Raw genomic sequence first — 25,664 nt, 5'->3', positions numbered from 1 at the left:
TGTGGGTTGGAAAGTTTGTTGGAGAGCCAACACGTTGCTACAGTGTTTCATTCCCCTGACCTGGAGCACTCACCCACCCTTGACAGCCATTCAAAGATCCTTTTGCTTAGCAAGATCTTACTAGTCCACATTTAGCCACAAATTATCTCATCATTTTCCTAATGGAAAACAACCCAAGTTTATATCAATAGGACCCTCTGTTCTCTGAGTCCAGATCTTTTCCTGATAGCCATTTGTTCAGTATTTCTGTGGCAAAACTATACTATGCAAAAATTATTTCCGAGTTCACCACCCATTGGAATAGAAGGGAGATTTTGTAAAGATTTGAAAGAATGGAAGTATCCAGAGTTAATAAGAGTGGGGAAAAACCGGCTTCTGTTATTGGGTAAATTAATCCATGAGCTTTCTGGAGAACAACTTGGCAATCTTTATAATGTTCTTATGCCATGTTAGTCAAAATTCTTTGGTTAAAAGTGACAGGAAGCCATTTGACTTACAGCAAAGGGATTAGGGAGTTTCCTATAATAATAATGATGAAGGTCTGGAGGACCTCCAAAGGCAGAGCTGCTGCCGAGCTGAAAAGGGTGTTAGAACAAGGATGTGAGAGACATGAGGAGCTCAGTTTTTGAGTTCTTATCTCTCTGTGTTCCTCTTTTACCTTCTTTTACGGGTATATCCCAGTAGAGTTTGGTTCTCTGAGGTCCGTACCGAGCACTCATTCCTCCCAACTCTTTGTCCTTGAGCGATCAGGTTCCTCATGATTCAAGTGTTTAGGCCACTTGGAATTAGAGACTGAAAGTAAACAAGCATGTTTAGCAAATGGATGTCCTAAAGGTTGTACATTGTCTCCATGTTTTAAATGGTAACAAGCTCACCCCAGATCTCCTGTCTCCAGTTTTAAGTAATGGTAAGAGCCGTGTAAGTCTTGTATTAGGTAACAGACCCATTCTGAACCCACTGTCTTCAGGCTTGGAAACAAAAATGATTAGGTGTGCTAGGTAATCTGACCCTAAGTCTAGATGAGTGTTCAAGGTGAAGTCTCCCATTTAAAGAGCACAGACAAGAACCTCTACTCTGAGTCTTCCTTGCTCCCCATTTCAGCCTGTGAAGCTTCTGGTTTTTCAGTGGTTAATTGGAGATAAGAGTCTCATGGAGGTATTCTCTGCCCCAGCAGGCTTGGAACCTCGATCCTCAGATCTCCTTCTGAGTAGCTGGGATTACCATTGCCTTACTCTCTTTTCGTTTTTTAAATGTCTCCCCACTTTATCCTATTTTGCTCGATAAATTCTTGTTAAACTTCTATTTTGTGAGCTTCAATCTTTTGTGGAGCCTCTTGAAATGCTTTTTGTTTCAGAGCTTAAGTTTCTGTGATTTTTTTGTATGGCAGTTGGCAAGTGAAGAGATTCCCCATAGTTCATCCCCTTCCTTAGTAACAAGTCTGGTGAGGATTTATTATCTGAGCATTTAATTTGGGACTTTGCTTCCATCTTTTACTCACTGTGTACCTGTTTCCCTATTGTCCATCACCTTCCAGGCAGTGCTTTGCTCCTGCTGCCTTTGCAAATAAGTAATTTCTGAAATTTTAGGACTAAGTTAAATGTCTAGATTTCCTAATCCAATATAGTATTTCACACTTTTAGCACTTTGCCCCCTATTATATGTTGATTCTTAACAAAATACTGACCTCTTCTACACATAGGGTAAGATTGAGAATTTCTGTGTTGGTTTTGGCTTGGGGTCTGCTTTAAATAGAACTCGGACTTGTTCATTCCAATTTGGGGCTACTGTTCTCTGCCTGACAGGTCGCCCATAGCCAGCTGCATCTCTCATTTCAGCTTTCTTGGCTTATAACTGAAATGACTCAGCTTGGGATTTTATAAAACAGTGAGTCAACCTAGATTAAGGAGTAAATTTACTAAGCTTGATCACCTCGGGCTCATTCCCACTTTTTCATAGATATGTATATCCATGGTGTGGCTCTCCAGTTAATTATCTGTCATTATCATGAAGTGATGGATTAGATCTTGAATCTGTGGGGATTACTCTTGGGCAGGTATTTCCTGAACAATGTGGCTCATAGAATATCCCAGCTCAATTACTTCCTGATTCGAGATAATATAGAATGACATCACAGAATTTCCTTGTTTGTAGCAGAACAGCTTTAGTCTGTAGGGTAGTTTTTGCTATGACTGTATAATTTCATTACTTTTCCCCATTACGCTGGCTACTGAGGGGTTGTTTAATGCTACCTGTGAACTATAGGAAGGGCTGAACTATGTTCTGCAGTATTAATAGTTCTAGAAACAAAGTACCATCTAAAAGAATTACTGAAGCTGTAGGGATTAGAGAGGTCTCAGATACCTCTTTGGTCTAGATGATTCTTGAAATACTTGCCCCATTAGTCAGAAGGAACTTTTCTTTTCTTTTTGGTGGTACTGAGTTTTGAACTCAGGACCTCATGCTTGCTAGGCAGACCCTCTGTTGCTAAACCACACCTCCAACCAGGACATTTTTTTTTCATGTAGTTACTCTCTATTTAGAATATCTAACTTTCCATTGGCAGTAGGAGGTACAAGTTATGAGCTATGCACTTCTAGCCATCCTGGGATAATGCTGCTGTTTTGCTAAAAATGGTAAACTTAATTAATGTCCAACCTATATTTTATTTTAATGTCATACCATTTCATGAACTTATGTTTTGGATTTTAGCACAGAAAAGATCTAATGTAGTGATAATAATCTAATTTTAAGCATATTCAAAGTAACAATAGCAATAATCTTATGTCATTAAAATGTTTCTCATTCTTCTCCTCTTTATTATTAAGTAGTTGTATAGAGAGGTTATAATTCTATAAGTCATGTTAAGAATACAATGCAGCCAGGCACGGTGGCTCTCAACTGTAATCCTAATTACTCAGGAGACTGAGATCTGAGTATCACAGTTTGAAAACATTGAGGGCAGGAAAGTCTGACTCTTATCTCCAATAAACTACTCATAAAAGCTGGAAGTGGCACTGTGGCTCAAGTGTTAGAGTGCTAGCATTGAAGAAAAGAAGCTCAGAGACAGCACCCAGGCCCTGAGTTCAAGCCCCAGGATCAGAAAACAAACAAAAGAATACAACACATCTTAATCCGTGTTAATCAATGTCTCCCCTTCCATCATTCTTCCCCATTTTCTTTCTTCTATCCCTACTCTCAAGTTACTAGTTCAATTTTACATTATGGACATTGAATGTAATGACTGCCTTTGTTTACCCTTGTTTCCTCCATTCATGTGTACCCCTCACTACTGCCCTGCCCCCCAAAAACATATTTTCATTTATTTTTGATAGTTGTTTTCCAAAACTGTTCATAGTTACCCTTTTTTGTTAATTCAGAAAGCCATTTAGGGAAATAAATCACCACCTTCCTAGAAAATGGGTTCTGACTAAGGCAAGTTAAATTTCATTGTGTTGGTTACTTTGTTTATGAGAGAACTTACCAGTTGTGGTCAATAGATATTGTGTATAGAAAATTAATTGCTTTATTCTTCCCCCTAGTATAAAATCTTAAGGTTTTTTTGTTTTTTTTGTTTTTTGCTTTGGTGAGCTATTCATTACACACACACACACACTCTTAATCTTCTTATATGTATGTCAGCAGCTGGTCCCTAGCCAAACACTGAATCATTTGACTGAGCACTGCCAGGGCCTTTTTCTATGTGATTCCCTCCTTTCCTCCCCATTTTGGAGACTTCTATTTCTCTTGAATATCCCTGTTTGGGAAAAATTATCTTGGCATTGAAGGGGGACATTGGGAAATAAGAGAGGGCAGCTTCTCGGTTGCCAAGCAGAAGTAGTGCCACTGTGACTTGGGTGGGAGCAGTGGAAAACTCAGAGCGTCCCTCAGTCTTCAGGCAGGGTGAGTGATCTTATTCCTTTCCTTAAATGTTTGCAGCCCACCAAGAAAGAACGATGACTGAGAGTTTGACATTCACGTTGATCAATCTTCATTTTACATAGCCTCAGATACAAGGACATGAGATCTAACAACAGCAATGATTGATTTGGGAACAGCAATGATTCTCTGCACTCACCAATGAGTCATTTGATGTGTCTATCCAGTTTATAGAACCTTATTACTATTCTACTGAACACTACATAGCTGCCCTATGAGGTAGAGGGATGAACCACCAGCGCCTGGCTATAAGGATTGTTTTGATTGGAAGAACCAACATCTGCAAGGGCTATTTGGATCCATCCTGTTCCATCCAGATACATAATAAAAAAAAAAACTAATTTAGAGAAATAACTTCTATTGGAGGTTAAATACAGGGCCTGCTCATCAGGTTAGGTCCTGGGAATGGAATGGAGTGGATGGCTAAGAGGAATAGCTACGATGTTGGTGACAGATAGCCTTGTTTCTCTTTCCCCTCCCATTTGATACCTGCTCTGCCTGGCCAGAAATCTCTTAAGGTTGAGCCAGAAAGTGATTTGCACCTGGACTGAATCCTGTTCTTGTTTTCTGTGCTTGTGTCATCTAACAGCTTGACACTATCTACATCAAATCTGTGGTCAATTGAGGAGTCCTTGGGTAATGAGAGAAATGTGTGCGTTCCCTCTTCTGTCCTTGAAGTAAAAGCTCATGTAAAATGTAAAGCCCCACAGTAAATCACTCCCACAGGAAGATGACCAAGCATGCCATTCTCAAGCTTATGACTATAAGGCGATCAATTTATATTTAACACTGTCCATTTTACATGGCATCTTATTATACTGTTGTTTTATTAAAAGTATCTTTTGTCGCAAAAATATTTAATTTGAGGATTTCTTTCAAAAGATACCTATTCATTAAACTCACTTGCAGTTGCCTGTTTGGTGCTAAGTACTCCAGAAGCCTATTTCTCATGAGTCATAGGTTTAACGTAACTTTAGGTGCACCCTTTTGCCCTTAAAATTGTTCTAGAGCTTTTATAAGCTTCTGTGATCTGTTTGAGAAAGACATACTTAGATATGGATGACCGGGTCATTTGAGACCTCTCCTCCCCCAATCCCTCCATCTGCTTCCAGCAAAGGCATTTCCTGGAAACAAGTGGTTCACAAGCCAATGGTTCTACCCAAGAGATTCCAGGCTCCCAACTACCTCAGGCAAATTGCCCATGCTACACTGCTGGTCTGTAGCCAGGAGTTGTCCAATAACAAAAGCTCTGAATTGCCCTCATCAGTGAGTTTACAATTCAGGGAGGCTGAGAAATTCTTTCATTCCCTTGCTTTGAAGTTTTGGTGGGAGGCTTCCTCCTCTTCATTACTCCCAGGCTTGGAGAAATGAAAAACACTTCTTGACATGATTTGCACAATGCCATTGTTAAAGTCTCTCAATACATTTATGATAACATGTTTCTTTTTCCAAGACAATGGAGAATTTATCTCTGGAATTTCATTTCATTACCAAGTCATGAGAGGTGTATAACATAATCTAAATACCATAAAAAGAAAATATTTTGAGTTGTTTTAGAATCTTAACTTCAGTTAGTATGTACTGGAAACAAATACCTGCTAAATCCATGAAGCCTTCATAAGAACATTTTAACACTGCGTTCTTGTACCCTAAATATGTCTAAACTTTTGTGCAATTACCAATTAAACTACTTAATTTCCTTTAATTTTTCTGTGATAGGTAGGAAATAGAGGCTTTAGGATGGAGCCACATGACTTGAACTGCCAGCTTAGGCTATATACATTGGTATGCCTCAGAGCTTCTGTTATAGGGATCAGGAAGGATCCAGGGGCATCACATGTCATCCTGAAACCTTGGTCTCTGATTTCATGAGATTAGGTGATCTGTCACTACTTGCCCAGATCCCATCTTGAGAGACAAGATGGAATGTGAGAGCCACAAGGTATCACATGAAATGATTGAGTTTGTAAGGGAACTGTTTCAGCAATGTTATTGAACCAAGTTTATAGTGGTAAACTAATAATGGATTTCCTCTTAATACAATACGTAGGAATGCTAGGAAAAACAATAAGGAAGCAACTTTTACTATACTTTCTCTGGTTGAGAGTAAATCTGTGACTCGATAATCTGTGTATCTAATGACCTGTTTCTTCAGCTTGGGAAAACAAGATGTTGACACTTCTCATTTTCCCAATTACTACATATGTAGGGGATTTCTCCTACATATCCTTCCTCTTGAATTCTGTCAATTGTCCAAGGACCACTATTGCCAAAAGGATCTAGCTCTGCTAAAAGAGATGGGTAACTGAAAGAAGGAATCAGCCCATCAGCTGGAATGCTGCTGTCCCCAGGATGACCAAAACTAAAGGAGTAGTAGTAACATGAGTTAATGGTGCCCAGCTAAATTGTGTGTGTGTGTGTGTGTGTGTGTGTGCTGGTACTGGGACTTGCCCTACGCTTTTTTGCTCAAGGTTGGTGCTCTCTACCACTTGGCTATAGCTCTTCCTTCTTTCCTTCCTTCCTTCCTTCCTTCCTTCCTTCCTTCCTTCCTTCCTTCCTTCCTTCCTTCCTTTCTTCTTCCCTCCTTCCTTCTCTCCTTCCCTCCCTTCCTCCCTCTCTTTCTTGCTTTCTTGTTTTCTTGCTTTCTTTTTTGATGAGTTATTGAAGATAAGAGTCTAATGGACTTGCCTTCCCAAATTAGCTTTGAACTGTGATCCTCATATCTCAGCCTCTAGAGAGTATCTAGGATTACAGGAGTGAGCCACTGGGCCTGGCAAGATCTTGATTTTTAAAAACCAGATTCCACTGGAAATTCTGATGCATGTCAGTTTATCTCAAGTGGAAACTCACAAAGGGATACACCCTTGAATTTGAACAGTGTTTTGGAACCATGTTACGTGGGATCAGATCTTGGGCCCACCACCTACTATAGGAGCTGGAGCAGGTTATTTAACTTTGTGCTAAGCAGATATCCCATAAAATTATGAGAAAAAAATATATACAGACATATATCTTGTGATAGTGTCTTTCACACAAGAACTCTAGTATTATTTGAACTGAATACTGTTACATACATGCACATAGGTGCATGCACATGTGTGCATACAACACACACACACACACACACATACACGCACAAGTTCTTTGCTAAGATGTGGAAAGAAATGAACTCTGTATCACAACCCTCCTATTTCCTTTCCCATCCTGTATTTGCCCACATTGTGTCCACATTCATGCCCATTCTCTTCCTAACAGTTGCCTAGGCAACCTCTGGCCTAGGCATGTGCACAAGAGGCACATTCTACTTTTGAGTAGAGAGACTCAGGAAAGGGCCTTTCCCAGAACTGAGATTTGAGGGTTATTGATACCTTTAACATTGTTTTAAAAGGAAGGATATAGGCACCAGTTCACCATGTCTTCTTTTTCCCTTGGGCTTTTCACCCTATGAGGAAGATTCTGGTTGGGGAAGAACGTGAGTAAAGTCTTTGTAATCCCAGTGTCTACTTTAGGCCCCCTCTTGTTGGTATTGTTCCTAGAGACTCTAAAGAGTCTCTTTATGAGGCTGGACACAGTGACCCTCACCTACAATCCCAGCTTTTTGAGAGAAGAGTTTGAGAAGTTCCCAGTTTAAAGCCAACATCATCTCAAGCACTAAGCCTGGCATGGTGGCATATGCTTAGTTAGGTAGGAAGCTGTAGGTAAGATAATTGTTGTCCAAGGCAATCCTGGGAAAATATAGGAGACCCTATATGAAAAATAACTACAGCAAGAAAGGGCTGGATTGTGGTTAAAGTGGAGCATCTGCATAGCAAATGGGAATCCCTGCATTTAAACCCCAGTACTGCTGAGAAAAAAAAATGTGCCTTCCTACCAATTGAAATGTGCTGGTGCCAGTTGAAAGATTACATTCTTTAGTGCCAAGCTTGGGATTTTCTTTGCTAAACAACTATTTTGGAGTGTTTGGGAAATATTGTCAAATGTTTTTTGAGAACTTTCCCAAGTGAGGGCAAAGATGTGAAATCCTTGACAACAGAAAGAATTATGGTTTACCAAACTCTTAACTGGAACACTTCCCCCTTTGCATTTCCAGCATGTAGAGGCATTAAACCCACCCCCCCAGGAATGCCCTTCATTAGACTTAGATCAAAACCTCAATTTCATCTTAAATGCTGCCAGCCTAGATTACAACCATGAGAGAAAGTAGGGATGTACCGTATTTTGAAAATTATACTTAAGGGGATAGAAGATTGTTCACTGCCTCCTCCTCCTCTTCTTACCCCTTGCTCTCTTCCATCTTCTTTCCTTGTCTGTCCTAAGCATTTGTAACACTTTGAGGATTCCAAAAGCCTTTGAGAAATGAACATAATCCATTATCCATCACTAGATCAGTAGTGGATTTCTTATAGTAAAGCAAAGACTTAATGAATTAAAACACGTACCCTTATTGAATGGGGAAAAAAGTAAAATAGAAAGTTTATAACCAAATTCTTGCAAAATCTGCTTCTTCCTCTTGAGTTCAAACTGCTTCTCCAACAAGAAAGGAAGAGAGGGTCCTAAACAACCAAAAGAAATGAATTTTGTGAATATAATATATGCTGGATCTGGTAGCAATATTAAGGGGAGTATCTTCAAGGTACAAGGCTACTGTACCACTGCTTGTTAACAGAATATCAGTTATTGACATAAGGCAGATAAGAATATTTTCAAATCAAAAGGTTGGAAATCAAGAAATTCAAGGCTTTGAATTTAAGTCATTAATTTCTATATACTTAGCTCTTTAACTCTTTCCTCATTCTAAATATCAGTGGAATCATTCAGAATCCCCAGTAAGAGGGAACACTGTGAGTTGAACGCTACAGAAGGATGCCATAAAGTTGTTGGAAATTTTGAGGATTTTTGTTGTTGTTATTGTTAAGGTAGAAGATCAATTGGTATCTGGGACACATGAAAGAAGGTTGTCTAACAAGCAGATGGGAAAGTCTGGCTGAATTCTCTAAAACTGAATGTCAAAGATGAGGATAAGACCAGAGTGGCATGTCAGATTCTTTAATTGTCCTACCCAGAATCTTGCCCAGGCCTGGAAGCTCATCCTTAAGCTGCTATAGGTTTTAGCAGTAAGAGTTCACAGCAACACACTTCTCAAGAGGATTACTCTTCAATGACAGGGGTTGTCCTGTGTCGAGCTGCCTGAGATAGGACCTACCTCTACTATCTCCCATACCCACCTGGGGTTGGGGGGAGGTCTCACACTCAAAGCATAAGCAGAGGAATAACTGTTCAGTTTCTATCACCTCTGGGCAGGACAACCTCTTGGTACAAGTTAAGCTAAGTCTATGCCTTCGTCAGTCATGTACACAGGATTCCTTTTCTGAGTCTTGGCTTCTAGGAAACCTGGCTTGAGAGAGCATCCCAGCAGTAGTCCTCAGAAGCATCCTTTAAAGATGGGATTCTAGAGTCAGGTCCCTCACTGATGGCATTGAGCAGCTCATCACTTGGGGTAGGTAGCCCTTCACCTACTAACAAATTTATTTATGGTGAGCAGGTAGAGAGACACGAACTAATTTGTGTGGTAATCATGACTTAGCCATACTCAGTTCTATTTGAAATGATCTTGTTTCTGTTTCTGTCTGTGTGGTGTTTTGTTTGTTCTCCACTAAAATTGAAATCACCAAATGCAAGATGCAAATGTGTATCTTTTCACAAATATTTCCCCAGCACCTATGACAGACAATGATTAGTTTTAGTAGCTAACAAGTGCTATTGGTCAAGTAAACGAATCAGAAACTCATGGACGGTATCAAGAAAAGGAATCACTGAAAAGAAGATTGGTTTTGGCGATCACAGTATTAATGGATATGGTCCAAATTGGCAACAGATAGGTCACCATCTGGAGTCCCCCTACTGTTTATGTACCTTAGTAGATCTAAGAAAACCATCTCTAGTCTCTCAAGGGTTTAATTAAAAAGAATGGTCTACACCCTCTGTACTCCTTCCCCACCCCCACCCCCACCCCTGTGCTCTGCTTTCTGTCAGCGTGTTTCTGTCTGTTTTCCATCTTAGAGAAATGTGTTCAGAGCTCTAGTCCTTAAGCCCTCAGGGGGTAAAGCAAGCATATGAGCTCTCATTCCACCTTGAACTAGAAGCTTATCTAAGCATTTAAAATCTTGAAATCATTGTCCTTAGTGTATCACTAGGGTTGGGCTTAAGGCTGCTTATTTTATTTGCTTTCTGATCGTTCTGTATTTTGTTTCTCTATTTTCTTGTTTCTTCTTTTTTCCTGCATTCCTTTGAGTTACTTTAACATTTTTAAACTCTTTTGATTTATTTATGTGTCGTGTTTTTAGGTATATTTCTTTTGTATTGCTTTGCTATTGGTGAGTCTACTTATATACTATTACATTTATATATATATATATACATGTAGCTTACCAAGCTACATATGTAGTTGACTTTTTACCAGCTCATATCAAGTGCAGATATTACTTTCTTTAGTGTTCCCAGGTTATATTACGATTGCCTGAAATATTTCTTCTTTGCATGTTTTGTGCCCAGTGGAGACAGACGTCTAAGCTCCTGAAGAGGAATTTTGTGGCACCTCACTTTACCTCTCGTTGCAGCCGTGTAAGGGGGAAATCTAGGGCTCCACAGGAGCTTTGCTAGCATGGCGGGGGCAAGGCTCTTTCTTGCTTTCCTGTGCTGTTTAGCTAAAGGAGAACAATTTTGCCTAAAAGTTTTCTGTCTTACTAAGTTTTCTTTTTCATAGTCCTTTAAAGATAGCAGGCTTTCACTGGGAATTTTTAGTCCATACTCCACTGGACCAACTATCTTGACAGATTCTTTTTGTTTGTTTGTTTTGTTTTGTTTTTGGTCGGTCGCGGGGCTTGAACTCTGGGCCTGGGCGCTGTCCCTGAGCTCTTCAGCTCAAGGTGAGCACTCTACCACTTGAGCTACAGCGCCACTTCCGGTTTTCTGGTGGTTTATTGGAGATAGGAGTCTCACGGTCTCTCCTGCCCGGGCTGGCTTTGAACTGTGATCCTCAGATCTCAGCCTCCTGAGTAGCTAGGATTACAGGCATGAGCCACCAGCGCCTGGCTTCTTGACAGATTCTTTATGGCCAAGTCTGAGATATTTAAGGCAAAAAGAAAACCCAGAGAACTCACCAATATGTCATTCCTTGGGTCTTTTTTCTTAGACCTTATTACTGCCTTCTCTCTACCTCTCTCCTCTTCACGTTGTTTTACATGTGATGTTCAGTGATTTTGTTGTGTTTAGTGGGAAAATTAGAATAAAGTATCTTCTCCAACTCCCTAAAAGGAGAAACCTGTTGAATAGACTTGTGTGATTGCTGACTGTTGACCCAAAGGAATATATTACCTTTTAAAATAAATTAAAATCTGAATACTGTAATGAAGACAGTAAAAAGTAATGTGAATGTTTTAGGTAAGAAACATAAGAAATTATAAAATCAGATTAAATATGTCCATTATCTCAGAAGAAAACTATATAAAAATTAAAACAATGAGAGTAAACAATGAAATCCAGACTCATAACATGCATTGTTCATTTTTTTTTAATTTAGAGAATATCACTGCTAGCTCATGCATGAAATCCAAGCTACTTAGAAGTCTAAGATTTGAAGGATCAAGATGTGAAGCCAGTCTGTACAGGAAAAGTCTATGAGATTCTATTCCATCTTATAAATATTTAGCAAAAAGCTAGGCTAGAGGCATTTTTCAGGTAGTATAGTGCCACCTGTGAGCAAGAAATCCAAGTGAGCTGGGCATCAGTAGCTCATACCTATCATTCTAACTACTCAGGAGACTGAAATCTGAAGATTGAGGTTTGGAGCCAGCCCAGGCAAAAAAATCTGAAAGACTCTTATCTCCAATTAACAGTGAATAAAAAAGCCAGAGTTGGAGTTGTGGTTTGAGTTGATAGAATACCAGTCATAAGTGAAAAAGGAAGACTAAACTTTGCAAAGTTGATCTCATGATTATATATTGGTTGATGAGTTATAGAAACCAGGATATAGTCATTTCCCCTAAAATATTAGAGACTTACTGCTAAAAACTATCTAAAAAATACATTTTCTCAATTATGCCCCAGTCTTTGCCTTCTTGCCAGAAATAGAATTCCCTTGTAGCTTTCCATTTTTTTAAATTTAATTTTATTGTCAAGGTGATGTACATATGTTACATATGAAAGGTACATTCTTTGTTGAACATTGTTTCCCCCTCTCTCATTTTTCTTCCACTTTCCCTCCCTCCAGTCATCCCCTGCAAGTTGTAAAGTTCAATTCCAACATATTGTATTGTGAGTATTGCTGTTGCATTCATTTGCCCTTTGTTTTTTGTCTCACCATTTTGTTGTTGCCCTTTCCTTCCCTAATTCAGATAAATGTAAATACAAGATATAGGATACCAAAATCAAATACAGTGATAACAAGAGATAAACCATAGAAAAATGAAAGAGAAAAGAAATTACTTCACATAGTACATTAAAAACAACAACAAAGAAAAACCTCTTGTTTCCATATCTTGGAGTTCCTTTCACTTAGCATCATCTTATATGGTCAGATGTACACAGCTATTGAGCTATTGTGATCCTCTTCTTGGACTGGCTTTCTGTTTGTTTATTTTTTCCCCCCAAGGCTTTTCTTCTGCCAGTTGATCTCATCTTCAGTTTCTTTATTCTTAGTGATTTCACTTTTGAGAGGAACTTGAGGAGTGGAGGAGCTGAAGTTTAAGGTGACTCCTTTATCAAAGAAACTTGAGCACAGAAATGAATCATTGTGAGTCCTTGCAAAGGTGATCCCTGAGTCAGAAGAATGAGTGAAGATAAAATGATCCTAAGACCAATGCATCCCATTAATTTAAACAACAACAACAACAATCAAAAGCACAAATGTGAAGATGACTTTAAATCATGTTTCACACATACTTGGGTTAAGCATCATCCTAACCACCATATTGCCAACATTGCCTTTTTTTTTTTTAAATCAGAAAGCAGTGTTATTTCAACACTTCTAATTTTAATCACAGCTCTAAATAGGCATGAACACACCCCAGAAAATGACAGTGTATACCCCAGCCTGGTTTTTTCTGTGGTTGACAGCTTTCTGACATAACCTTAGACTGTGCAGGTGGTTTCTCCTCTTCTGCGCAGATTCTAAATATAGTGTATGCTTTCCACTTGCATAATTACAGGTATAATGATAAAGATTATAAGAAAAACTATCTTGGTCAAATCTCTCAGAAGTTTTTAATTACAAGAAACTCAGTAAGAAAGACATACAAAGGTTGAGAATTCATGTTGCTTAACATTGCTTTAGAAAATAATGAATTTGTTATTAAGTCCATATTAATTAAGACCATAGTAAATATGGACTTCATTTAGAAATTAACTCCACATTTTCCTTCATGTTTATTTTGTTTCATAATTGGATAACATAACTTTTAGAAGTCAAGGCAAACATCTGGACAGATCTGTATCTGTGTGTGTGTGTGTGTGTGTGTGTGTGTGTGTGTGTGTGTGTGTGTGTGTGTGTGTGTGTGTGTGTGTGTGTGTGTGTGTGTGTGTATGTAAATGTGCATGTGGTGATGGGGGAGGAGGGGTCCTGGAGCTTGAACTCAGGGCCTGGGCTCTGTTCCTGAGCTTTTGTGCTCAAGGCTAGAGCTCCACCACTTGAGTCACAGCTTCACTTCCAGCTTTTTTGGTGGCTAATTGTAGATAAGTCTCATAGACATTACTGGCTGCCTTCAAGCCATAATTCTTAGATCTCCTGAGTAGCTAGGATTGTTGGTGTGAGCCACCAGTGCCCAGCTTATATCTTTTTTTTTTAATGAAAAGTTGTCTTTTTAAATTGTCTTTAAGTAGTTATGCAACGGGATTCAACACGTCAGTTTTTGAGTACAGTGCATCTTAATCAGTGTCACCCCTTCCATCATTTTCTCTCATTCCCCTCTGGAAGTGGTGTGGCAGTTCAAATTCTAAAGCACCAACAGAAAGCCAAGTGAGAGTACAAGGTCCTGAGTTCAAGCTCTTGTACTGTCACAACACAAAACATTTTACCTTTTTCACGTCTATTTCTTTATGGTAGTAAGAATTGCACTGGTGAAGTCTTTGTTTTTTAATGACTCTCACACCTATAAGTGTTTCCTCTTGGAGTAGATTTTAACTTTTTCAGTATATAAATGACTCAGTACCCCAAACTACTTGAGTAGTGTATGGTTTCTATATCAAAATAAAGATTTGTAAGTGCATATATCTTGATGACTCTGGTCCTTGGCAAGCAGAAAAATATCTTGATGTTCTGAACCATTGACAATGTAGGACATAGGAAACAGTAGACTATAGTTATAGTACACATAGGACAGGTTAGGTACTTTCTTATGTACAGGGCTTTATGCTCTGAGCCAGAAGCTGTCAATCAAGATGCTAAACCAGACAATTACATATAGAGCAAGTGGACCAAGAGGCTTCACAGCTACCTGGATCTCTGTGAACTCTAAAATAGAATGGAAGATGAGTCTTAGCAGGCCCTTGGTAAGGATGGTGGATCTGGGTAGGAAAGCAGGGTAGACAATAGCAGATTGTCCTGGGGAACGGAAGTAGTGAATGCATAGCAGTTGCCATCAGTCATGAAATACACTAAAGCTTTTCATCTTCAAAGTAGATTCATCACTTCAGGAATTTGGAGGTTTCTGGCCTGGGCTGCCTGAACCCTCTCCACTGACCACATGTGCCAAACCCACAAGTAACCAGGAGTCATGCTGGGTAAATATACCAACACAAGTGCAAAGCACCCTCACTTCTGCAATACATATGAGTCAAGACAACTCCCCCTTTGAAATTATATAAATAAAAGATCACTAGACTCTCTGAGGAAAATGATAGCAGAGAAGAAGGGAAACAGAAGAAAAAACTAATGTAAGGAACAGAAAATCATTTAAAGATCCCATGATATTTTAAATCCCATTTCAGTCATAAAATAAAGACAAAAGAATCCATTTACATTAAAAATATATCATCAAGTTAAAGTTACAAAGTAGTATTCTTTGCTTGGCAATGCATAAATATTTATGTGATCACCTAATTGTACTAATCGTAGGTATATTTTTATTTTTTAATCATGTTTAGAAGGTATTTGAGTAAAAGCACTCTAAGCTAACTGCTCATCTTTTATATTACCTACATTTTTGTATTTTAATGCTTTTTATTTATTTTATTTTATTTTTAATATCTTTATTATCTTTAAGTAATCACACAAAGTAGTGGACATTCCCCCAAGTGGTTTATGAACACAGTGCGTCTTGATCAAAGTCACCCCTTGCAACATTGTCAACCACTTCTCCCAATCCACCCCTTCTTATCCCTTACATATCCTAATTTTTAGGTTATGTTTTTTTGCCATTTGACAGAGCAATTTATGTGTGCATATTGATCTGTGTCATCTTCTCCGCCCCCCACTTCATCTAGCCCTTTCCCTTAAATTTCTCAGTTCTGTATTACGTACAATGAATTCTTGCATGTGTTCTCTTCCTCCCTCCCTTCATTCTTCTACCCCTCCCCCCTTCGTCCCACCCCTCCCCTCTCACAAATACCCATTTCCAGGTGCTTATTTTGTTGAGCTTTGACTTAGTCTTTATAAAAAAAGAATTATACTATCTGTGCTCTCCATAGAGTCTATTACACTTTAGTTAATTCATTTGTTACTCCTTGCTTTTTTTTTTTTTTTTTTTTTTTAGGTACTGAGGATTAAACCTAAGGCCTCATGAATTTGAGTTCTTTGCTTCTGTTTTATTTTTCAGCTAGGGTCTTGCTGTTTTCTTTGCCCAGGCTAACCTCAAATTTGCAATCCTAGGGCCAATTCCTCTTTTATTTTCCTGCTAGCTTGCAGTGCAGCTAGTGGGCCAGCGCCACACTGTTTGGAGCATTTAGCCATCAGAACTATGAGCCAAATAAACCTTTTTTGAAATAAAGAAACAAGTCAAGTACAAGGGTTTGGCTTCACTCTATAACAGTCTCTTTTGTGAAAAACAACTCTCTTCAAGACTAGCATTAATCTTTTATAAGACTGATGCCTGAAGTGACCTAATCATCTACCCTCTTTCTCTACCTTTCAAATGTTCTTCTCAACACTGCCTTGCTGGGAACCAACCTTCCAGCCCCTGATCTTTTAGGAGACTCTCCCCAGTGATAGCCAAACTGTAGCACTAACCAGGATCATTCAGAAAACAAACAAATAAAAAAAAAACCCTCAAGTTTATGAAGTTTTCATTAACAGAGAAAATGATAAACCTTTTGTTTTATGAACTAGCAAGTACAGATGCAAAGAAATGTGAATAAGTAAATTTTGGCAGTTAAATAGAGTGATGTGACACACCCAAAGAGAGCTTATTCCTAGACTAGCAAAGATGTCTCAATATTTAGGAAATCAGTTCACACAATTGCACATATTAACATATTAACACTTACAGAAAAATAATCATTTGACCAGACTGAAAATTCACCATTCTTTTTTGATTAATAAAAATGTACAGTAAAAGATACATGGAAGCCTAGTGCATATATTTTCAACATTAAGAATTGACTGAAACATGTATGACAAAGTTTAAGCAACAAGCGAAAGATACACTCAATAGAAAAATAACCATAGAAAGACAATTGACAAGTCAGTTGTCTCTAAAATATTGAAAATATTCAACAAAATCAGCAGTTGAAGAAATATATAAGCTACAAAACAAAAAAAAGCAAGCTATTACATTGCAAATGATTAAAATACAAATATGCTCAGTATTGGTGAAGTTGAAAAAAGTGCTTTGGGGATGTGTACATGACAAAATAAGAAAGATAATTTTCAATATATTAAAAAGCATTAAAAGTATATCATGTAATCTAGAAATGGTTTCTCATAATTACATCTAAACAAGTCACTTAAGAGAAATGTTCACAAAATTTAGCAAGAAGAATTTTGAGAAAATCACATTTTTATAGTGAGCATACTTAAAACAAATATTCAAAATAGATGATTGGTTATAAAATTATGACAAATCCATATAAAAGAATACTATTCAAACATTAGAAATAATGTTTCAGCTAGGCATTCATGGCTCCTGCCTATAATCCTAGCTACTTAAATGGTGAGATCTGAGGATAATAGTTCAAAGCCAGCCTAGGCAGCATAGTCTGTGAACTCTTATTTCCAGTTAACCACCAAAAAGCCATAAGTGGAACTGTGGTTCAAAGCTCACGGGCAGTGACTAGGCCCTGAGTTCAAGCCTTAGGACTGACATACACCAATAAAAAAATAAAAGGTGTTGTATAGAAATACTTGTTGATGGAGAAGTTGTCTAAGATTTAATAAGTAATAAAAGCAAAATTTTAATGTTACAATATGACTTGGGTCTACTTAAAATCAACCTTTGTGTCTATCAGTCATCTATCAGTCATCATCTATCTATCATCTGTCAACCTGGTATCATCTATCCATCAATCTATCATTTACCTGTCTAAAAAACCCTGAAAGCACATTTTTCATGATGTTAATGTTAATCACTGCCTACTGATGTTTTCACACTTTCATTATAGTTTAGTATTATTGGGTATTGTATTACCATTGTGCATATTGCTTATATTTTTTCTTTTAAAATAAGGATTTGCTTTTACAAGAAAAGAGAAAAATGTTATTTTAAGGTAAATTACATAAATATAGTAGTCTTTTGTGTAATACATGACAAAAGTATAAAATATTTCTTTCATCTTAATTACAAAATGAGCACAACAACAAAATGGTCTGCAGGCAGTTACCAAAATAAAAACTATGCATGACCTCAGAGCAAGAAAAGTTCAACCTCAGTAATAGTTCAAAAAATAAAATTGAAGTTAGATACTCTTTTTCTATGACCAGATAAACAAAAGGTTCATCAAAAAGAGAGTATTAATTGTCTGTGGCAGAGAGTGTTTAGGGACATGACATCTCATATACAAGGCAGAGATGAAAATGAGATTTTAAGGATGTGATTATATGTAACGAAGTTCTTGACATTATATGTGCCTTGTTGACTAGACAGTCTCTCAGATTTCTATCAAGAGACAGTTGCTGGGATGGATTGTGGCCCAGCAGTAGAGCACCTGTCTAGCGAATACAAGGCCCTGAACTCCAAGTCTAGTACTGACACACACACACAAAAATAGCGAGAGACTTAAAGAGATAGCTATGGACATAGACATGTGCAACTGTGGGTGATCATTTGAATATTATGTGTAATGGTAAGAATTATAAAATAGCAAAAGTTAAAAGAATATCAAATTGTTTGTTATTGTATATCTATGAAATAGAATATTACTTAGAAATCAAATTGAATGTTTAGAAGCACATTTAATGAAGGGAAGAAATACAAAATATTCTGGAAAGTAGAAAGAGACTATTCTTTTTCTGCTTCATCTACACATGAAAGAATGTGTGTGTGTGTGTGTGTGTGTGTGTGTGTGTGTGTGTGTGTGTGTTGTGCAAAAGGACCTTGTGTTTTTACCAAGTTTTAGATGTGATCACTTAAGAAGACTTTCTGGTGCCTGGCTAATGTCTGTCTTGACAGTTGATAGAAATGGCACTGTGTCTTTCTCTGATATCCTAAGTTTTAGTTTTGCATTTCCCATGATTTTATTATGGGAAGAAAAAGAAAGCAATATCAGTAAATAATGCATCTAAAGAGTTAGTGCAAGCACTAAAGAAATGAGTTAGTGACCTTGAAAATGCAATTCAAAATCATGAAAAAATAAACATGCCACCTATTACATGCTTTGATTGCCTTAAATTGACAATGCTAAAATATACTTTTGCTTTTCATTCAAAAGACTTGGATAGGAAATTAAACCCATGAGGGTTATAGCATGGGTTTTGAAGCTATACACAGCTTATCACTCATTTTTCAGTATTCAGCTTTCTCCTTACTGTGCTGAAGAATTTGTCCTGCTCTGATTGTTAACTGGGCTCTTGCATCAGTTTCCTCACCTAAAAGTGGTTGTAAAGATAATACCAATGCCACAGAGATATTATGAGAATTAAATTAATATATTTAAAGGCCTTAGAATATATATGCTAAGCTTTCAAAAAAAGCTTATTACTAGGATTACTATAATGATGAGCTCTTCTCTTTATTTTAATTTTCAGTTCCTTTAAATATTGAGAATTGAATGGCTTTCATAATATTTATGAGTGATTGCTCATAAGTTGCTATTCTGGAAATTAGCTTTTCCTATTGGCCTGACTTCCAAGACTTTACAATGAAAGTATAAAAGCTGAGGAAACCCTAAAGGTATCTTCACAATTTGTGAACTATATAAAATATACAGTAACCGTCCTCCTCTTCTAAAGTTGATGGACACTTCTTAGGAATTCTCTCTAATTTCCTACTTTGTTGGCTTTTTGGCCTGTTTTGCATTCATGCTTTAATTTTATTCAACCTTTTGAACACCCATTAATTTTGGACTTGTGATCATGACTTTAAAGACTTGGTCTCAATCCTAAATTCAAACACTCCTCCCAACCCCCCTTTTATGAATCAGAACTGTTAAGTATCTCTTTGCCATGAACATAGCCCAGGGAATCTGATCAGACTTGAAATGGCAGGAAGTCAGTTCATGGACAGGTGGGGGGAGTAAGAGAACTTGAGTAACTAACTGTTGAAAGGCAGGGAAGAGGGTGTAAGGAGGAGAAGTTTGGGAAGTAAAATGGATATAAAAAAAAGTAGAAATGAAGAAAGAAGAAGGCCAAATCTAGGTTAAATTCCACATTTTTGTTTTGGTTGCCTAGACAATGAATAAAGACAGACAAATTTGCCTGCGAAGATGTTGAGTAGTTGCATTAGGCAGATGTGGGAATTTTCAAGTGGAGTTTTCCAACAGATAGTTGAAAAAAAAAATCCACTTTTAAGAATTCAGACCATTCCTTCATTGGCCAAATTTCCAATGAGTTTGTCAAATTGCCAGTGAGTTTGAATTAAAGCAAACTTGAATGGAGTAGATTGCTGTTTTCCCTTTTCTATTTGTTTGCTTCTCAGGAGAAATGGGGTTCATGCTATGACAGGAAAATCTCTTGTCATTTGTGTCAGATAAATATGAGTAGGATTCCACTAAGAAATCTTTACCACCAGGTATCTGAATTACAGAACTGAAAAAAAATCATACTATGTAACAAGATTTTATATTCATGTACAGTGAAGAAGTTACTAAGCAATGCTATACTAACTCTTTGGCCAATAGAATGGGTTTCTAAAAGAAAAAAACTCAGAATACACAAAAACATCAATGTTGAAATAAGGCCTAAGAGCACTCATATTATACACCATGGTTAAAGAAACAAGAGACTACACTGATAAAAATAATAGTTGACAAATTAGAAAGGTGTGGCTTATGCCTGTAATCTTAGTTATTTAAGAGGCTGAGATAGTATGATCCCTTTTCAAAGCCATCCCAGACAGACAAATTTAAGAGACTTTTATCTCCAAAAAGCCAGATGAAGAAAGGAAGGAGGAAGGAAGGAAGGAATGAAGGAAAGAAGGAAGGAAGGAAAGTAAGTAAGTTGTGGCTTCAAAGGCACATACAGAAGAAAAAGCTGATATCTGACCACAGGTATAGTTGTATCAATCTCCAATGTTATGTTTGACATCATTTTTTCTGTCTGGGTGTTTAGTATCTATATGAAATAAAAGGCACAAAATTTGATTCAACAATCAATCACAAAATGATAGAGTAGAATAAGGAAGAAATAAAGATGAAGACAAAGAAAATGTTTCCAATAAAATTTTTAAAGAAACAGCATGAGACAATGCTAATTTCTTTGTAGAAAAAGATTGTAGGAATCAAACAGAAGATTATACTCCCAACAACGACAGCAGAAAAGGGATAGATCCACAGGGAGGACATAGTGTGGTTGATCTCCCGTTTCAACCCTTAGGACCCTCTACCAAAAAAGTATAACCCCAACTCCAGAATAAAAAAAACCAAAATTGTGCATTAAATGCAAAAAAATGTCAAAAACAGCAATGGCAAACTCTAATAGCCTGTAGGAATCTTTGATTTCGCTCTTTAGTTGTCTATACTTGATCTGAATTTCTAGTGTGAGCACATGCCACTTACACAGTGGACAGGGATTAAGCTCTGAATTCAGTTCTTAATAAAATTTAACACAACCGACTATTACTCTGCTGCCTGCTAATCCAGGAACTGAACAGAATGACATACGTTCTTGTGGAGTGTGTGTTGCAAACTTTCCCTGGCATGAAGGAGGGTTATCGTTTTGGTCTGACACATTTTCTAACCTACATGTCCAGTCACCACTTGCACTGAGTCTGATGATCACATGGCAAACAAACACAGTCCCCTGGTTTCTCCTGTCATTCTTTCCTATTGGAGCCTGGGGTATAGGATTTCTCTGGCTCAAGGAGTCTGAGAGCAGATTGTAGTGTTTTTTTTTCTGAGCTTCTATCTTCAACCTTAGACACCCACAGCTCCCTCTGCCCTCTCGCACATGCGTTCCAGAATTCGGTGGATGCTGGGGAAACTGGGCCTGTCTGCAGGTAGCTTGCTCCAACACAGGCGCATTAGATTGTACAGCTCCAGGGGACAGTTCTCAGGGCAGGAGAGGATGTTGCCATCTCGCACATAGTATATGACCTCCTCGTGGGCCATCCCGTAGTAGGGCTGCAGACCATAAGAGAAGATCTCCCAGAGGACCACCCCATAGGCCCACACATCAGACTCTGTGGTGTAGCGGTTGTAGAAAATAGACTCTGGTGGCATCCACCGGATAGGGATGGCATCATTTTCATTAGCTTTGTAGTAGTCTGCTGAGTAGATGTTTCTGGAGAGGCCAAAGTCCGCAATTTTTACCACCATGTTCTCCCCTACTAGGCAGTTCCTGGTGGCTAAATCTCGGTGGACAAACTTGCGCTCAGAGAGGTAAGCCATGCCAGCTGCCACCTGCCTGGCAATGCAGAGTTGCTCTGCACAGGACAGAGGTGGAGGTCCTGGGCTGGACAAGTCGCTGTGGCTGAGGCTGCACACGGTGTGAGGGGACATACTGCGGAGGAACTCATTGAGGTCACCATAGGCCATGTATTCAAAGAGCAGACACATGGGTTTCCCAACAGCACACACGCCTGGAACCAAAATAACAACCTCTATTAGACCGATTCTCTAAAACAACACAGGGAACGAGCACCCCAACAGGCAATGAGCAGATCAGAAAACAAGGGGTCCAGTTTTTGCTGACAACATCTTAGTGAAACTCTGACCCATTTCTTTGTCTAAACATCTCCTGTTACCTTCTGAGGTTCAGTTTATTTGTATTCTTCTTGGGGTGCCCCAGCTCCTGACCTTTCCAATACAGTTAGCTTTCCCTTCTATTGTTCTTTTACCCAGTGACTATTTTATTTTTACAAACATTTCATTTATCAGTGGTTTCTCTCCAATATCTTTGCACTTTGAAAGATGAGATTATATGTTCTTCCTCTTTAAATTTCCCATGACCACAATATACCACAAGTAGGTGTTCAATAATGTTTTTGTTTTGTTTTGTTTTTGGTCTTGGGGTCTGAACTCTGGGCCTGAGCGCTGTCCCTCAGCGATTCATCTCAAGGCTAGCACTCTACCACTTGAGCCACAGCACCACTTCTGGCTTTTTCTGCTTATGTGGTGCTGAGGAATCGAACCTGGGGCCTCATGCATGCAAGGCAAGAACTCTACCACTGAGCCACCTTCCCAGCCCCAGTGTTCAGTAATGTTTAATGAGTAGATTCATGAATGGATATCTGCTCCACGTGCATGGCTGAACCACTCAGTTTGTGTTTACTTCTCAGAAGAATGACAACAAAGAAGACGTATCAAGTTTGGAAAGAACAACAAAAACAATCCAAGATCCTTAGGTGAAATATTTAGATGGCAGCAGTAAAATGTGCTGCAGTTTAGGCTGTATTTTACTATTGATCTTCATTCTACAAACAAAATGATGTTAATGTAAGTGGAGATGTATATTTAATGCCAGAAGGGCATTTGAAAATCTGCAGAAGATCTTGCTATATTAAGTAGGAAACTTGTGAACTTGTGCTAATTAAGTCAACTGGGAAAAATATCAGCATAAAAACAGATTATTAGTTTAGATTGAGGTCTCATTGAAATTTATTTAAATTCTTGTTACTTTTATTCTTAATATATTTTATATATTTTAATCCATTTTTGTATTCATATCTTTTCCTATCTAAATGTTGTGTCTTAGCTTCATGGATTAAATACTGTGTTCTCCAGTGATCTCAGATTTATAGCTAAATCAGGCTGTTTACTGAACTTCATGTCTACTTAACTCATTAACTGTCTGGAATTTGAATAACCATCTTGAACAAATGTATCTGAGAAAGTAGTCTCATTTCCTCTACAAAAGTAAACCTACAGGGCTGGAAATGTGGCTTAGTGGTAGAGTCCTTGTCTAGCATACATGAGGCCCTGGGTTTGATTCCTTGGTGCCACATAAACAAAAACTAAATAAAATGATTTTAAAAACATAAGTAAATCTACTTCTGGGTTTTCCACAACTCAATCAATGGACCCTTCATTCTTTCAGCCATGCAGCCATAAGCATTAGCACTCTCTATGCTCCCTTCCAATTTTTGGCAGTCCTGGGGTTTGAACTCAGAGCCTTACACTCACTCAGGTTGCTTGCTTAGCTGAAACTTTGACTTGAGCCACACCTCCAACTCTGCTTTTTGCTAGTTATTTTAGAGAGAGAAGATCTAGAAAGCTATGAGTCACACGTATCATGTCGTGTTATGTCACTTCTTAAATTAAATTTTCCTCTTGCTTTCTACTTTGCTCAGAGTCCAAGCCAGTTTTTAAGGAGGCATAATTGGCTCTTTCTACCTCTCTATCATAATACCACTCTGATGTTGTCATTGATAACTCTTTCTCTCTCATTCTTCTCCAGCCATCCCCACATTCTTTGAGCATACCAGGTACTCTTGCCACATTTGTAAATTCTTGCAATGCTTCTTCTTGCTCTTTTCCAGTGTCTCAACATTGTTATTCCCTTACCTCTGTCAGACCTTTACATGCATATCACATTCTGTCACAAATTTTAACTCATACTCCAAAAAGCTTTTTGCTTTGAATTTTTTTAAGTCTGTAGATGTTAGGTCTGGAAGCAAGGCTCAAGTAGTAGCATTCTTATCTCACAAGTGCAAAGCCCTGAGTGCAAAACCCAGTATATCACAAAAAAGTCTTTACATATTAATTTCCAGCATACCACATTTTGTGAATTTGTTTTTCTTATCTGTCTCCCCAGAATAAGAATAGAAGCTCCATGAGAGATGAGAAGTGAGTTCTGGAGGTTTGCTTTTATCTAACTATACAAGCTAGTTATTTAATGTTTGTAAATTTCTGAGCCTTAATAAATGACAACACTAAGATGAGCAAAAATTATGTGATTGCTCCCATGGCATTCTGGTGGGGGAAGAGAGAATAAATAAAACTGCAAAGTATAAGATGCAGACTATGAGGCATTAATAAATTGTGTGATAGAAAGGCAGTGTCTATTTTTGTATGGGGGATAATATTTTAAATGCTTTCTTGCATAGGCAGGAAGCAACAAAAACAGAGAAGAATGGAAGCAATGATATGGAAAGCACCACACATCTTCCAGGGTTGGCACAGAATGAACATAGAACCTAGGTGAAGCATTTAAGTTAGAAAAGGAACAGAGACAGCTTACTAATCAGAGGGAAGCAAAAGCATAACTAAGTGAAATACAAAAGAAGAGGCTCAGAAAGCCTTCGTTTTCTGATTAAGTCAATTTCCTCAGAGTTTCATACCTAAGAGTTTCACAATGTTGGGGTTGTCAAATTCCGCCATGAGGGCTGCCTCCCTCTGAAAGTCGGCTTGCATATCAGCAGAAGCTTCCTCCTTGAGCATCTTTACTGCCACCATGGTGAAAGGTTCGTAAGGAAGCAAGCCAGGGGCCCTGGGAGATAGGTGGAAAAGAGCTGAAGATCAGGGAGATTATACATACCCTTGGTGTGTTTGCCTTGTTTATACACATCCCCAGCCTTTTCTACAGACAAAATCAAAAGAAGATGACAACAATAGGTTATACTTTAAACTTCCTTGACTCCTATTAAGAAAATTAAATGGGTTATTCTCAATATAGATTAAATTTGAAGGAAAATGCATTATTTATTAATTAGTGATTCTACAGTGTGATTCTGTTATCTGTCTGTATGTCTGTCTATCCATCTACCTACCTACCTACCTACCTACCTACCTGCTCTCTCTGTGTCTCTCAGGGCCTCATTCTTGCCTAGCAAGTATTCAGCTGCTTGAGCCACAGCCACAGATCTTTTAGTTGTAGTTGTTTTTCAGATAGGATTTCGTGCTTTTGTCTGAGGCCACCTTTAGACTGTGGTCCTCCTGTTTCTCTTGCCCAGCCAGGATCACAGTTGTGCCCCTTCACATCTGGTTTATTTGTTATTACAGGTTCTTGCTAATTTTTTTTCCAGGTAGTATCACTGCCATTCAAATCCCTTAATCTTTAGTTAAAATGTCAAGTCCTTGAAATCAGGGACTATGGTTTACTTGTCCTCATGTTTTCCATAGATCCCTAAATTGTAACTATTGGTTTCCAATAAATATTTGTAAAATGCTTACTATTCATGTAATATCAATACCAGAACAACTATAAG

The 25,664-nt window shown here is 38.1% G+C and overlaps 1 protein-coding gene across 1 annotated transcript in view; it reads right to left on the bottom strand.

Moving 5' to 3' along the window:
* Positions 1-21,432: 21,432 nt before the first annotated feature.
* Positions 21,433-25,664, bottom strand: part of Musk (muscle associated receptor tyrosine kinase) — an 88,535-nt gene continuing 84,303 nt past the window's right edge. The window contains exons 13-14 of the mRNA XM_070005978.1: positions 24,798-24,946; positions 21,433-22,097 (exon numbers count right to left, since the gene is read on the bottom strand). Coding sequence (XP_069862079.1) covers positions 21,433-22,097; positions 24,798-24,946 — 814 coding nt within the window. The remainder of the gene's footprint in view (positions 22,098-24,797; positions 24,947-25,664) is intronic.

This window comes from Dipodomys merriami, unplaced genomic scaffold, assembly GCF_024711535.1.
Source record: "Dipodomys merriami isolate MVZ:Mamm:240054 unplaced genomic scaffold, mDipMer1.0.p SCAF_11, whole genome shotgun sequence".
Lineage (NCBI taxonomy): Eukaryota > Metazoa > Chordata > Mammalia > Rodentia > Heteromyidae > Dipodomys > Dipodomys merriami.
The sequence above is the reverse complement of the archived record's forward strand: the minus strand, read 5'-3'. Positions and strand labels throughout refer to the sequence as shown.